The following is a 15,766-nucleotide window of genomic DNA, read 5'->3' as shown; positions in this document are numbered from 1 at the left end:
GTCAAGCAGGACAGGAGAGAGAAGCTTGGGACGAGAGTCAGGAATGACAGGAGAGATATTTATGGGACGAGAGTCAGGCAGGCCTGGAAAGAGAGCTTGGGACGAGAGTCAGGCTTGGTAGGAGAGAGGTGGTTGGGACGAGAGTCAAGCAGGACAAGAGAGATAGGCTTGGTACGATAGTCAGGCAGGATATGATAGAGAGGCTTTGGACGAGAGTCAAGCAGGACAGGAGAGAGAGGCATGGGACGAGAATTAGGCAGGACAGAAGAGAGAGGCATGGGACGAGAGTCGGGCAGGAAAGGAGAGAGAGGCTTGGGACTAGAGTCAGGCAGGACAGGGGTGAATAGCTTGGGACGAGAGTCAAGCAGGATAGGAGAGAGAGGCTTGACGAGAGAGTCAGGCAGGGCAGGAGAGAGAGGCTTTTAACGACGGTCAGGCAGTGTAGGAGAGAGAGGCCTGGGACGAGAGTCAGGCAGGACAGGAGAGAGTTTGTTAGGACGAGAGTCAGGAAGGACAGGATATAGAGTCCTGGAACGAATGTCAGGTAGGACAGGAAAGAGAGGCTTGGGACGAGAATCAGGCAGGACAGGACAGAGAGGCTTTGGACGAGATTCAGGCTGGACAGAAGAGAGAGGCTTAGGACGAGAGTCAGGTTCGACATGAGAGAGGCTTCGGACGAGAGTCAAGCAGGGTAGGAGAGAGGGAGTTGGGATGAGAGTCAGGCAGGACTGGAGAGAGAGGCTTGGTACGAGAATCATTCAGGGTAGGAGAGAGGGGTTTTTGACGTGAGTCAGGAAGGACATGAGGGAGAGTCTAGGGACGATGGTCAGGCAGGACAGGAGAGAGAGGCTTGGGACGAGAGTTATGCAGGACAGGAGAAAGAGGCCTGGGACGAGAGTCAGGCAGGACAGGAGATAGAGGCTTGGGACGACATTCAGGCAGGAGAGGAGAGAGGGGCTTGGGACGAGAGTCAGACTGGACAGGAGAGAGAGGCTTGGGACGAGAGTCTGGCGCGACGAGAGAGGCTTGGGAGGATAGTCAGGTAGGAGAAGAGAGAGAGACTTAGGACGAGAGTCAGGCAGGACAGGCGAGAGAGGCTTAGGACGAGTGTCAGGCAGGACAAGAGAGAAAGGATTGGGAGGAGAGTCAGGCAGAACATGAGAGAGAGGCATGGGACGAGAGTCAGGCAGGACAGGAGAGAGCGACTTGGGACGAGTCAGGCAGGACGGGAGAGAGAGGCTTGAGTAGAGAGTTAGGCAGGACAGTAGAGGGAGGCTTTCGACGACTGTCAGGCAGGGTAGGAGAGAGAGGCTTGGGACGACACTCAGGGAGGGCAGGAGAGAGAGGCTTGGGACGAGAGTCAGGAAGGATCGGAGAGAGAGGCTTGGGACGACAGTCAGGTAGGAGAGGAAAGAGAGGCCTCTGACGAGAGTGAAACAGGACAGGAGAGAGAGAGGCTTGGGACGAGAGTCAGGCAGGACAAGAGAGAGAGGCTTGGAACGAGAGTCAGCCAGGACAAGAGAGGGAGGTTTGGGACGAGACTGAGGCAAGACAGGAGAGAGAGGCTTGGGACGACAGTCAGGCAAGACAGGGTAGAGAGGTTTGGGACGAGAGTCAGCCAGGACAGGAGAGAGAGGCTTGGGAAGAGAGTCATGCATTAAAAGAGCGAGAAGCTTGGGACGAGAGTTATGCAGGACAGGTGAAAGAGGCATGGGACGAGAGTCAAGCAGGACGGGAGAGAGATGGTTGATACGAGAGTTAGGTATGAGAGGAGAGAGAGGTTTGAGGTGAGAGTCAGGCACGACTGGAGAGAGATGCTTGAGACGAGATTTAGGCAGGGTAGGAGAAATATTCTTAGGACGAGAGTCAGGCAGGGGTGGAGAGAAGGATTTGGGACGAGAGTCAGGCAGGACGGCAGAGAGAGGCTTGGGACGAGAGTCAGGAAGGACAGCAGAGAGATGCTGGGAACGAGAGTCAGGCAGGACAAGAGACGAAGGTTTGGGACGAGAGTCAGGTTAGACAGGAGTAAGAGGCTTCGGACGAAAGTCAGGCAGGACAAGAGAGAAAGGCTTGGGAGGAGAGTCAGGCAGAACAGGAGAGGGAGGTTTCGGACAAGAGTCAGGCAGGACCCGAAAGAGAGGCTTCGGACGAGAGTCAGGCAGTACAGGATATAGAGGCCTAGGACTACTGTCAGGCAAGATAGGAAAGAAAATCTTTGGACGAGAGTCAGTCAGGAAGGGAGAGAGAGGCTTGGGACGAGAGTCAGGCAGGACAGGAGAGATAGGCTTAGGACGATAGTCAGGCAGGGCAGGAGAGAGAGATTTGGGACGAGAGTCAGGCAGGATAGGAGAGAGAGGCTTGAGGAGAGAGTCAGGAACGAAAGGAGAGAGAAGCTTGGGACATGAATCAGGCAGGAGAGGAGAGAGAAATTTGGGATGAGACTCAGGCAGGACATGGGAGAGAGGCTTGGGATGACAGTCACGCAGGACAGGAGAAAGAGGCTTGGTACGAGAGTCAAGGAGGACAGGAGAGAGAGGCTTGGGGCGAGAGTCAGGAAGGACGGGAGAGAGAGACTTAGAACAAGAGTCAAGCAAGAGAGGAGATAGACGCTTGGGACGAGTGTCAGGCAGGACAGGAGAGAAAGGCTTAGGACGACAGTCAGGCTGGGCAGGAGAGAGAAGCTTGGGACGAGAGTCAGGAAGGGTAGGAGAGAAGGGCTTGGAACTAGAGTCAAGCAATTAGGAGAAAGAGGCTTGGGACGAGAGTCAGTCAGGACAGGAGAAAGAGAACTGGGACGAGAGTAAGGCTGGAGAGGAGAGAGAGGCTTGGGACGAGAGTGAGGCAGGACAGGAGAGAGAGGCTTGGGTCAAGTGTCAGGCAGGTTAAGAGAAAAGGGCTTGGGACGAGAGTCAGGCATGTAGGAGAAAGAGGCTTGGGACGAAAGTCAGGCGGGAGAGGAGATAGAGGCTTCGGACGAGAGTCAGGCAGGACAAGAGAGAGAGTCTGGGGACGAGAGTCAGGAATGACCGGAGAGAGATTCATGGGATGAGAGTCAGGCAGGCCTGGAAAGAGAGCTTGGGACGAGAGTCAGGCTTGGTAGGAGAGAGGGGGTTGGGACGAGAGTCAAGAAGGACAAGAGAGATAGGCTTGGTACGACAGTCAGGCAGGATATGATAGAAAGGCTTTGGACGAGAGTCAGGCAGGACAGGAGAATGAGGCATGGGACGAGAGTTAGGCAGGACAGAAGAGAGAGGCATGACGCGAGAGTCAGGCAGGAAAGGAGAGAGAGGCTTGGGACTAGAGTCAGGCAGGACAGGAGAGAGAGGCTTTTGACGACGGTCAGGCAGTGCAGGAGAGAGAGGCCTGGGACGAGAGTCAGGCAGGACAGGAGAGAGATTGTTAGGACGAGAGTCAGGCAGGACAGGAGATAGAGTCCTGGAACAAATGTCAGGCACGAAAGGAAATAGAGGCTTGTGACAAGAGTCAGGCAGGACAGGAGAGAGAGGTTTGGGACGAGAGTCAGGTTCGACATGAGAGAGGCTTCGACGTGAGTCAAGCAGGGTAGGAGAGAGGGAGTTGGGATGGGAGTCAGGCAGGACAGGAGAGAGAGGCTTGGTACTAGAATCAAGCAGGGTAGGAGAGAGGGGCTTTTGACGTTAGTCAGGCAGGACAGGAGGGAGAGTCTAGGGACGAGAGTCAGGCTGGACAGAAGAGAGAGGCTTGGGACGATATTTATGCAGGACAGGAGAAAGAGGCCTGGGACGAGAGTCAGGAAGGAGAGGAGATAGAGTGTTGGTACGAGAGTCAGGTATGAGAGGAGAGAGAGGCTTGAGTTGAGTCAGTCAGGACAGGAGAGAGAGGCTTGGGACGACAGTCAGGCAGGAGAGGAGAGAGGGGCTTGGGACGAGAGTCAGACTGGACAGGAGAGAGAGGCTTGGGACAAGAGTGTGGCACGACAGGATAGAGAGGCTTGTGACTATAGTCAGGCAGGACGGGAGAGAGAGACTTGGGACGAGAGTCAGGCTGGACAGGAGAGAGGCTGGACGAGAGTCAGCAGGACAAGAAGAGAGGCTTGGAGGAGATCAGACAGAAGAGATAGAAGCATGGGACAGAGTCAGGCAGGACAGGAGAGAGAGACTTGTGACGAGAGTCAGGCATGACGAGAAGAGGCTTGACTAGAGAGTTAGGCAGTAAGGAAGGGGGCTCGACACTCAGCGGGTAGAGAGAGAGGCTTGGACGAGACAAGTGAGGGCAGAAGAGAGGCTTGGACGAAATCAGAAGGACAGAGAGAGAGGCTGGACGATAGTCAGGCAGAGAGGAAAGAGAGCCTCTGAGAGAGTGAAGCAGACAGGAGAGAGACTGGACGAGAGTCGCGAGAGTAGGCGACAGGAGAGAGCTTGGGACGAGAGTCAGGCAGAAGGAGAGAGGGTTTGACGAGTGTAAGGCAGGCAGAAAAGAGAGCTTGAAAGAGAATCAGAGGGTAGAGAGAGGGCTTCGGACAAATTCAGGCAGTACAGGAGAGAGGCTTGGAGAGAGTCAGGCAGGACGGAGAGAGAGGCTTGGACGAGAGTCAGGCAGGTAGGAGAAATATGGACAGAGTCAGGCAGGTAGAGAAAGGCTTGGGAGAGAGTCAGGAGGAGAAGAGAGAAGCTTGGAAGAGTCAGCAGTACAGAGAAGAGGCTGGACGAAGTCAGAGGAGAGAGAGAGGTTGGACGAGAGTCAGGCAGACAAGAGAAGAGCTGGGACGAGAGTCAGGAATGAGGAGAGAGGTTTGGGAGAGATCAGGCAGGCGGAAGAGAGTTGGACGAGAGTCAGGCAGTAGAGAGAGGGGTTGGGACGAGAGTCAGAGGACAGGAAAGGCTTGGTAGAGTCAGGCAGGATAGAAGAAAGCTTTGGACGAGAGTCAGCAGGACAGGAGAAGAGGCATGGACGAGAGTTAGGCAGGACAGAAGAAAGGCATGGCGAGAGTCAGGCAGGAAGGAGAGAGAGCTTGGGACAGAGTCAGGCAGACAGGGAGAAGCTTGGACGAGAGTCAGCAGGACAGGAGAGAGAGGCTTGGACGAAGTCAGGCAGGAAGAGGGACAGTAGAGCAGAAGGATTGTTGGACAGAGTCACAAGAGAGTGGACGATGACAAAAGAAGAGCTGGACAAGTCAGCGAAGGAGAGATTGGACGAAGTCAGGCGACAGAGAGGCTTCGACGTGAGCAGCAGGGTAGGAGAGAGGAGTTGGGATGGATCAGGCAGGACAGAGAGAGAGGCTTGGTACAGAATAAGCAGGGTAGAGAGAGGCTTTTGACGTAGTCAGCAGGACAGGAGGAGAGTCTGGACGAGAGTCAGGCGGACAGAAGAGAGAGGCTTGGACGATATTTAGCAGGACAGGAGAAGAGCCTGGGACGAGAGTCAGGAGGAGAGAGATAGAGGTTGGTACGAGAGTCAGGAGAAGGAGAGAGAGCTGAGTTGAGTCAGTCGACAGGAGAGAGAGGCTTGGACGACAGTCAGGCAGGAAGGAGAGAGGGGCTTGGGACGAGAGTCAGCTGGAAGGAGAGAGAGCTTGGGACAAGAGTCGGCACACAGGAGAGAGGCTTGTGACAGTCAGGCAGGACAGGAAGAGGCTTGGGACGAGAGTCAGGCGACAGGAGAGAGAGGCTTGGGACGAGAGTCAGGCAGACAAGAGAAGAGCTTGGAGGAGAGTCAGACAGAAGAGAGTAGAAGCTGGGACAGAGTCAGGCAGGAAGGAGAGGAGACTTGTGACGAGAGTCAGGCAGACGGAGAGAGAGGCTTGACGAGAGTTAGGCAGTACAGGAGAGGGAGCTTCGACGACGTCAGGCGGTAGGAGAAGAGCTGGGACGAAGCAAGGGCAGAAGAGAGGCTTGGGACAGATCAGGAAGGACAGGAAGAGAGGCTTGGGACGATAGTCAGCAGGAAGGAAGAGAGGCTCTGCGAGAGTAGCAGGACAGGAGAGAGAGTTTGGGACGAGATCAGGCAGACAGGAGAGAGAGGCTTGGACGAAGTAGGCAAGACAGGAGAGAGGTGGACGAGAGTCGGCGGAAGGAGAGAGAGGCTGGAAGAGAGTCATGCATTAAAAGAGGGAGAGGCTTGGACAAGAGTTATGCAGGACAGAAGAAAGAGTCTGGGACGAGAGTCAGGCAGGACAGAACAGGGTTGGTACGAGAGGCAGTATGAGAGGAGAGAGAGCTTAAGGTGAGAGTCAGTCAGGACATGAGAGAGAGGCTTGGGACGAGAGTCAGGCAGGATAGGAGAGAGAGCTTCAGGAGAGAGTCAGCACGACGGAGAGAGAGCTTTGAGACGAGAGTCAGTAGGGTAGGAAAATAGCTGGACGAGAGTCAGGTAGGTGGAGAGAAGGCTTGGGACGAGAGTCAGGCAGGACAGTAGAGAGAGGCTTGGGACGAGAGTCAGCAGGGCATCAGAAGATGCTGAGACAGAGTCAGCCAGACAAGAGGGAGGTTTGGACGAGATCAGGTTAGACACGAGTAGAGGCTTGGGCGAGAGTCAGGCAGGATAAGAGAGAGAGGCTTGGGAGGAGAGTCAGGAAGAACAGGAGAGGGATGTTTCGGACGAGAGTCAGGCAGGATACGAGAGAGGGGCTTCGCGGAAAGAGAAGCTTGGGACGAGAATCAGGCAGGACAGGAGATAGAGGCTTGGGACGAGAGTCAGGCAGGACAGGAGAGAGAGGCTTGGGACGAGAGTCAGGAATGACAGGAGAGAGATTCATTGGACGAGAGTCAGGAAGGCCTGAAAAGAGAGCTTGGGACGAGAGTCAGGCTTGGTGGGAGAGAGGGGGTTGGGACGAGAGTCAAGTAGGACAAGAGAGATAGGCTTGGTACGACAGTCAGGAAGGACATGATAGAGAGGCTTTGGACGAGAGTCAGGCAGGACAGGAGAGAAAGGCATGGGACGAGAGTTAGGCAGGACAAAAGAGAGAGGCATGGTACGAGAGTCAGGCAGGAAAGGAGAGAGATGCTTGGGACTAGACTCAGGCAGGACAGGGGAGAATAGCTTGGGACGAGAGTCAAGCAGGATAGGAGAGAGAAGCTTGACGAGAGAGTCAGGCAGGACAGGAGAGAGAGGCTTTTGACGACGGTCAGGCAGTGTAGGAGAGAGAGGCCTGGGACGAGAGACAGGCAGGACAGGAGAGAGATTTTTAGGACGAGAGACAGGCAGGACAGGATATAGAGTCTTGGAACGAATGTCAGGCAGGACAGGAAAGAGAGGTTTGGGCCGAGAGTCAGGCAGGACAGGAGATAGAGGCTTGGGACGAGAGTCAGGCAAGACAGTATACAGAGGCTTGGGACGAGATTCAGGCAAGACAGCAGAGAGATGATGGGGACGAGAGTCAGCCAGGACAAGAGAGGGAGGTTTGGAACGAGAGTCAGGTTAGACAGGAGTAAGAGGCTTGTGACGACAGTCAGGCAGGACAAGAGAGAGAGGCTTAGGAGGAGAGTCAGGCAGAACAGGAGAGGGAGGTTTGGGACGAGAGTCAGGCAGGACACGAGAGAGAGGCTTCGGACGAGAGTCAAGCAGGACAGGATATAGAGGCCTAGGACTAGTGGCAGGCAAGATAGGAGAGAAAAGCTTGGGACGAGATTCAGTCAGGACAGGAGAGAGAGGCTTGGGACGAGAGTCAGGAAGGACAGGAGAGAAAGGCTTGGGACGATAGTCAGGCAGGACAGGAGAGGGAGACTTGGGACGAGAGACAGGCAGGATAGGAGAGAGAGGCTTGAGGAGAAAGTCAGGCACGAAAGGAGAGAGAGGTTTGAGACATGAATCAGGCAGGAGAGGAGAGAGAAATTTGCGATGAGAGTCAGGCAAGACAGGAGAGAGAGAGTCTTGTGATGACAGTCACGCAGGACAGGAGAAAGAGGCTTGGGACGAGAGTCGGGAAGGACCGGAGAGAGAGACTTGGGACAAGAGTCAGGCAAGAGAGGAGATAGACGCTTGGGACGAGTATCAGGCAGGGCACGAGAGAAAGGCTTAGAAGGAGAGAGAAGCTTGGGACGAGAGTCAGGAAGGGTAGGAGAGAAGGGTTTGGAACGAGAATCAGGCAATTAGGAGAAAAAGGCTTGGGACGAGAGTCAGTCAGGACAAGAGAGAGAGGACTGGGACGAGAGTCAGGCAGAAGAGGAGAGAAAGGCTTGGGATGAGAGTCATGCAGGACAGGAGAGAGAGGCTTGGGTCGAGTGTCAGGCAGGGTAGGAGAAAAGGGCTTGGGAGGAGAGTCAGGCATGTAGGAGAAAGAGGCTTGGGACGAGAGTCAGGCAGGACAGGAGAGATAGGCTTGGGACGAGAGTCAGGCAGGTCAAGAGACAGAGGCTTGGGAGGAGAGTCAGGCAGAACAGAAGAGAGAGGCATGGGACGAGAGTCAGGCAGAACAGGGGGAGACGCTTGGGACGAGAGTCAGGCAGGACAGGAGATAGAGAGTTAGGACGAGAGTCAGGCAGGAGAGGAGATAGAGTCCTGGAACGAGGGTCAGGCAGGATAGGAAAGAGAGCCTTGGAACGAGAGTCATGCAGGACAGGAGAGAGAGGCTTGGGACGAGAGTCAGGGAGGACATGAATAAGAGGCTTCGAACGAGTCAGGCAGGACCGGAGAGAGAGACTTATGACGAGAGTCAGGCAAGAAAGGAGATAAACGCTTGGAACGAGAGTCAGGCAGGACAGGAGAGAGAGGCCTCGAACTACAGTCAGGCTATTAGCAGAGACAGGCCTGGGATTAGTGTCAAGCAAGATAGGAGAGAAAAGCCTGGGACGAGAGTCAGCCAGGATAGGAGAAAGAAGTTTGGGACGAGAGTTAGGCAGGATAGGAGAGAGAGGCTTGGGACGATAGTCAGGCAGGACCGGAGATAGAGAGTTAGGACGAGAGTCAGGCAGGAGAGGAGATAGAGTCCTGGAACGAGGGTCAGGCAGGATAGGAAAGAGAGCCTTGGAACGAGAGTCATGCAGGACAGGAGAGAGAGGCTTGGGACGAGAGTCAGGCAGGACCAGAGGGAGAGGTTTGTGACGAGAGTCAGGCAGGAGAGGAGAGAGATGTTTTGGATAAGATTCAGGCAGGAGAGGAGATAGAGGCCTTTGACTAGTGTCAGGCAAGATAGGAGAGAAAAGCTTGTGATGAGAGTCAGCCAGGATAGGAGAAAGAAGATTGGGACGAGAGTTAGGCAGGACAGGAGAGAGAGACATGGGACGATAGTCAGGCAGGACAGGAGACAGAGGGTTAGGACGAGAGTCAGGCAGGAGAGGAGATAGAGTCCTGGAACGAGTGTCAGGCAGGACAGGAAAGAGAAGCTTGGAACGAGAGTCATGCAGGACAGGAGAGAGAGGCTTGGGACGAGAGTCAGGCAGGACCAGATGGAGAGGTTTGGGACGAGAGTCAGGCAGGACAGGAGAGAGATGCTTTGGACAAGAGTCAGGCAGGACAGGAGAGAGAGTCTTGGGACGACAGTCAGGCAGGGTAGGAGAGAAGGGATATGGACGAGAGTCAGTCTAGTTGGAGATAGAGGCTTGGGACTAGAGTCAATCAGGAAAAGAGATGAAAGCTTAGGACAGTAGTCAGGCAGGACAGGAGAGAGAGACTTGGGATGAGAGTCAGACAGGACATGAGAGAGAGTTTTCGGACGAGAGTCAGAAAGGACAAGAGAGAGAGGCCTGGGACGAGAGTTAGGCAGGACAAGAGAGAGAGGCTTGGGAGGAAAGTCAGGCAGGACAAGGGAGAGAAGCATTGGACGAGAGTCAGGCAGGAGAGAAGAGAGAGGCTTGGGACAGTGTCAATCAGGATAGGAGAGTGAAGCTTGGGATCGAGAGTCAATCAGGACAGGAGAGAGAGACATGGTACGAGAGTCAGGCATTACAGGAGAGAGAGGCTGGGGACGAGGGTCAGGCATTACAGGAGAGAGGGGCTTTGGACGAGAGTCAGTCAGGACAGGAGAGAGAGGCTTGGAACGAGAGTCATGCAGGACAGGAGAGAGAGGACTGGGACTAGAGTCAGGCAGAACAGGAGGGAGAAGCTTGGGACGAAAGTCAGGCATGACAGGAGAGAGAGTCATGGGACGAGAGTCAGGCAGCCCTGGAAAGAGAGCTTGGGACGAGAGTCTAGCTGGGTAGGAGAGAGGGGCTTGGGACGAGAGTCAAGTAGGACAAGAGAAAAAGGTATGGGACGACAGTCAGGCAGGACAGGAGGGAGAGTCTTGGGACGATAGTCAGGCAGTACAGGAGAGGTAGGCTTGGGACGAGAGTCAGGCAGGACAGAAGAGAGAGGCATCGGACGAGAGTCAGGCTGGACAGGAGAGAGAGGCTTGGGACTAGAGTCAGGCAGAACAGGGGAGAAAAGCTTGGGACGAGAGTCAGGCAGGACATCAGAGAGAGGCTTGACGAGAGAGTCAGCCAGGACAGGAGAGAGAGGCTTGGGACGACGTTCAGGCAGGGTAGGAGAGAGATGCTTTGGACGAGAGTCAGGCAGGACAGAAGAGAGAGGGTTAGGACGAGAGTCAGGCAGGACAGGAGATAGAGTCATGGGACGAGTGTCAGGCAGGACAGAAGAGAGAGGGTTAGGACGAGAGTCAGGCAGGACAGGAGATAGAGTCATGGGACGAGTGTCAGGCAGGACAGGAAAGAGAGGCTTGGGACGAGAGTCAGGCTGGATACGAGAGAGAGGCTTGGGACGAGAGTCAGGCAGGACCGTAGAGAGATGTTTGGGACGATAGTCAGGCAGTACAGGAGAGAGAGGCTTGGGACAAGAGTCATGCAGGACAGGAGAGAGAGGCTTCGGACGAGAGTCAGGCAAGGTAAGAGAGAGGGAGTTAGGACGAAAGTCAGGCAAGGTAGGAGAGAGGGAGTTAGGACGCGAGTCAGGCAGGACAGGAGAGAGAGGGTTAAGATGACAATGAAGCAGAACAGGAGACAGAGACTTGGGACGAGAGTCAGGCAGGATAGGAGAGAGAGGCTTGAGGAGAGAGTCAGGCACGTCAGGAGAAAGAGGCTTGGGACGAGAGTCAGGCAGGAGAGGAGACACAGGTTTGGAACAAGAATCAGGCAGGACAGGAGAGAGAGGCTTGGGATGAGAGTCATGCATGACAGGAGAAATAGGCTTGGTACGAGAGTCAGGGAGGACATGAATAAGAGGCTTCGGACGAGAGTCAGGCAGGACCGGAGAGAGAGACTTATGACGAGAGTCAGGCAAGAGAGGAGATAAACGCTTGGGACGAGAGTTAGGGAGGACAGGAGAGAGAGGCCTCGGACTACAGTCAGGCTATTAGCAGAGACAGGCTTGGGACGAGAGTCAATCAGGAGAGGAGAGATAGAACTGGGACGAGAGTCAGGCAGGAGTGGAGAGAATGGCTTGGGACGAGAGTCAAGGTCGAAAGGAGAGAGGCTTGGGACGAGAGTCAGGAATGGTAGGGAGAGGGGCTTGGGACGAGAGTAAGGCAGGACAGAGCAGAGAGGCTTGGAACGAGAATCATACAGGGTAGGAGAGAGGGGCTGCCGACAATATTCAGGCATTACAGGAGAGATTGGCTTTGGACGAGAGTCAGGCAGGACAGGAGAGGGTGGCTTGGGACGAGAGTCAGGCAGGACAAGAGAGAGAAGCTTGGCACGAGAGTCAGGCAAGGTGGTAGCGAAGGGCTATGGACGAGAGTCAGGCAAGTAGGAAAAAGAGGCTTGGGAGGAGAGTCAAGAAGGACAAGAGAGAGAAGCTTGGGACAAGAGTCAGGCAGGACAGGAGAAAGAAGCTTGGGACGAGAGTCAGACGGGAGAGGAGATAGAGGCTTCGGACGAGAGTCAGGCAGGGCAAGAGAGAGACTCTTGGGACGAGAGTCAGGCAGGACAGGAGAGAGAGGCTTGGGAGGAGAGTCAGGCACGACAGAAGAGAGAGGCATGGGACGAGAGTCAGGCTGGACAGGAGAGAGAGGCTTGGGAATAGAGTCAGGCAGCACAGGGGAGAAAAGCTTGGGAAGAGAGTCAGGCAGGACATCAGAGAGACGCTTGACGAGAGAGTCAGCCAGGACAGGAGAGAGAGGCTGGGGACGAGGGTCAGGCATTACAGGAGAGAGAGGCTTTGGGCGAGAGTCAGTCAGGACAGGAGAGAGAGTCTTGGAACGAGAGTCATGCAAGAGAGGAGAGAGAGGACTGGGACTAGAGTCAGGCAGGACAGGATGGAGAAGCTTGGGACGAAAGTCAGTCATGAGAGGAGGGAGAGTCATGGGGCGAGAGTCAGGCAGCCATGGAAAGAGAGCTTGGGACGAGAGTCAGGATGGGTAGGAGAGAGGGGCTTTTGACGAGAGTCAAGCAAGACAAGAGAGAAAGGCTGGGGACGACAGTCAGGCAGGACAGGAGGGAGAGTCTTGGGACGAGAGTCAGGCAGTACAGGAGAGAAGGCATGGGACGAGAGTCAGGCAGGATAGACGAGAGAGGCATGGGACAAGAGTCAGGCAGTGTAGGAGAGAAAGGTTTTGGACTAGAATCATAAAGGACAGGGGAGAAAAGTTTGGGACGAGAGTCAAGCAGGACATCAGAGAGAGGCTTGACGAGAGAGTCAGCCAGGACAGGAGAGAGATGCTTGGGACGACGGTCAGGCAGGATAGGAGAGAGATGCTTGGGACGAGAGTCAGGCAGGACAAGAGAGAGAGGAATAGGACGAGAGTCAGGCAGGACAGGAAAAAGAAGCTTGGGACGAGAGTCAGACGGGAGAGGAGATAGAGTCTTCGGACGAGAGTCAGCCAGGGCAAGAGAGAGACTCTTGGGACGAGAGTCAGGCAGGACAGGAGAGAGAGGCTTGAGGAGGAGAGTCAGGCACGACAGAAGAGAGAGGCATTGGACGAGAGTCAGGCTGGACAGGAGAGAGAGGCTTGGGAATAGAGTCAGGCAGTACAGGGGAGAAAAGCTTGGGAAGAGAGTCAGGCAGGAAATCAGAGAGACGCTTGACGAGAGAGTCAGCCAGGACAGGAGAGAGAGGCTGGGGACGAGGGTCAGGCATTACAGGAGAGAGAGGCTTTGGGCGAGAGTCAGTCAGGACAGGAGAGAGAGTCTTGGAACGAGAGTCATGCAAGAGAGGATAGAGAGGACTGGGACTAGAGTCAGGCAGGACAGGATGGAGAAGCTTGTGACGAAAGTGAGTCATGAGAGGAGGGAGAATCATGGGGCGAGAGTCAGGCAGCCATGGAAAGAGAGCTTGGGACGAGAGTCAGGATGGGTAGGAGAGAGGGGATTGGGACGAGAGTCAAGCAAGACAAGAGAGAAAGGCTGGGGACGATAGTCAGGCAGGACAGGAGGGAGAGTCTTGGGACGAGAGTCAGGCAGTACAGGAGAGAAGGTATTGGACGAGAGTCAGGCAGGATAGACGAGAGAGGCATGGGACAAGAGTCAGGCAGTGTAGGAGAGAAAGGTTTTTGGACTAGAATCAGGCAGGACAGGGGAGAAAAGTTTGGGACGAGAGTCAAGCAGGACATCAGAGAGAGGCTTGACGAGAGAGTCAGCCAGGACAGGAGAGAGAGGGTTGGGACGACGGCCAGGCAGGGTAGGAGAGAGATGCTTGGGACGAGAGTCAGGCGGGACAAGAGAGAGAGGAATAGGACGAGAGTCAGGCAGGACAGGAGATAGAGTCATGAGACGAGTGTCAGGCAGTACAGGAAAGAGAGGCTTGGGACGAGAGTCAGGCAGGAGAGGAGATAGAGTCCTGGAACGAGTGTCAGGCAGGACAGGAAAGAGAGGCTTGGAACGAGAGTCATGCAGGACAGGATAGAGGGGCTTTTGACGAGAGTCAAGCAGACAAGAGGAAGGCTGGGCGACAGTCAGGCAGGACAGGAGGAGAGTCTTGGACGAGAGTCAGGCAGTACAGGAGAGAGGCTGGGACGAGAGTCAGCAGGAAGAGGAGAGGTGCGGTCAGGATTAGTCAAAAGGAATTTGGGAGAGGTCAAGCAGAACGAGAGAGTTTATAGGGAGGAGAGAGCGAGCTCAGCAGGAAGAGAGAGATGCTTGGACGAGAGTAGGAGGACAGAGAGAGAGGATGGACGAGGTCAGGAGGACAGGAGAGTTGGGACGAAGTCAGAGGAGAGAGATGAGCTTGGACGAGGTCAGGCAAGAAGAGATCTTGGACGAGAGTCAGGCAGGACAGGAGAGAGGTTGGGAGAGAGTCAGGAGAGGAGAGAGATGAGGACGAGGAGAGGCTGGACAGGAGAGAGAGAGTTGGAATAGAGTCAAAAGGAGACAGGGGAGAAAAAGAATTTGGGAAAGGGGAGAGTCAGCAGGACAGAGAGGAGCTTGACGAGAGTCAGAAGGAGAGAGGCTGGGAGAGTAGCAACATGGAGAACTGGGACGAAGAGTCAGAGGAGGAGATCTGCGAGAGTCAGCAGAGAAAGAGAGCTTGGGACAGAGTCAGGATAGGTAGAGAGGAGGAGGGACGAGAGTCAAGCAAGACAAGAGAGAAGCGGGACAAGTCAGGAGACAGGAGGGATTGGACGAAGAGATCGGAGAGAAGGTATGGACGAGAGTCAGGCAGGATAGAGAGAGATGGACAGAGTCAGCAGTGTAGGAGAGAAAGGTTTTGGACAGAATCAGGCAGGACAGGGAGAAAAGTTTGGGACGAGAGTCAGCAGGACACAGAGAGAGGCTTGACGAGAGAGTCAGCCAGGACAGGAGAGAGAGGGTTGGGACGAGGCAGGAGGTAGGAGAGAGATGCTGGGACGAGAGTCAGGCGGGACAGAGAGAGAGGATTAGGACGAGAGTCAGGCAGGACAGGAGATAGAGTCATGAGACGAGTGTCAGGCAGTACAGGAAAGAGAGGCTTGGGACGAGAGTCAGGCAGGAGAGGAGATAGAGTCCTGGAACGAGTGTCAGGCAGGACAGGAAAGAGAGGCTTGGAACGAGAGTCATGCAGGACAGGATAGAGAGGCTTGGGACGAGAGTCAGGCAGGACCAGAGGGAGAGGTTTGGGAATAGAGTCAGGCAGGACAGGAGAGAGATGCTTTGGACAAGAGTCAGGCAGGACAGGAGAGTCTTGGGACGACAGTCAGGCAGGGTAGGAGAGAAGGGATATGGACGAGAGTCAGTCTAGTTGGAGATAGAGGCTTGGGACTAGAGTCAATCAGGAAAAGAGATGAAAGCTTAGGACAGTAGTCAGGCAGGACAGGAGAGAGAGACTTGGGATGAGAGTCAGACAGGACATGAGAGAGAGTTTTCGGACGAGTGTCAGAAAGGACAAGAGAGAGAGGCCTGGGACGAGAGTTAGGCAGGAGAAGAGAGAGAGGCTTGGGAGGAAAGTCAGGCAGGACAAGCGAGAGAAGCATTGGACGAGAGTCAGGCAGGAAGGAGAGAGAGGCTTGGACAGTGTCAATCAGGATAGGAGAGGAAGCTTGGGATCGAGAGTCAGTCAGGACAGGAGAGAGAGACTGGTACGAGAGTCAGGCATACAGGAGAGAGAGGCTGGACGAGGGTCAGGCATTACAGGAGAGAGGGGCTTTGGACGAGAGGAGAGAGCTGACTCACAGAAGATGGGAATAGAGGAAGGACGAAGTCAGGTAGGGAGAGGGTGGACAAGTCAGCGACAGGAAGAGGTGGAGAAGTCAGGAGAGGAGAGCTGGACAGGCAGCGAAGGAGAGTTGAGAAGTCAGCAGGAGAGAAGTGGCAGAGTCAGCAGAGAGAGAGTTGGACAGATCAGGACAAGAAAATTGACGAGAGTCAGGCAGAAGAGAGAAGCTTGGAGAGAGTCAGCAGGAGGAGGAAGCTTGGAAGGTCAGCAGAGGAAGAGGCTTGGGAGGTCA

The 15,766-nt window shown here is 54.8% G+C and overlaps 1 protein-coding gene across 1 annotated transcript; it reads left to right on the top strand.

The window, feature by feature from the left end:
- Positions 1-436: 436 nt before the first annotated feature.
- On the top strand, positions 437-4,480 carry LOC139748503 (uncharacterized; the record flags this gene model as incomplete). The annotated part of the gene is given in 3 exon segments (XM_071661576.1): positions 437-491; positions 1,059-1,091; positions 4,408-4,480. Coding segments are annotated over 3 exon segments (161 nt in total), but the record flags the coding sequence as incomplete, so codon positions are not given.
- Between the last annotated feature and the right edge of the window lie 11,286 nt (positions 4,481-15,766).

The sequence above is a fragment of the Panulirus ornatus genome, unplaced genomic scaffold, assembly GCF_036320965.1.
Source record: "Panulirus ornatus isolate Po-2019 unplaced genomic scaffold, ASM3632096v1 CTG_5460_pilon, whole genome shotgun sequence".
In the NCBI taxonomy this organism is placed as follows: domain Eukaryota; kingdom Metazoa; phylum Arthropoda; class Malacostraca; order Decapoda; family Palinuridae; genus Panulirus; species Panulirus ornatus.
This window is presented reverse-complemented; position numbering and strand designations above follow the sequence as displayed.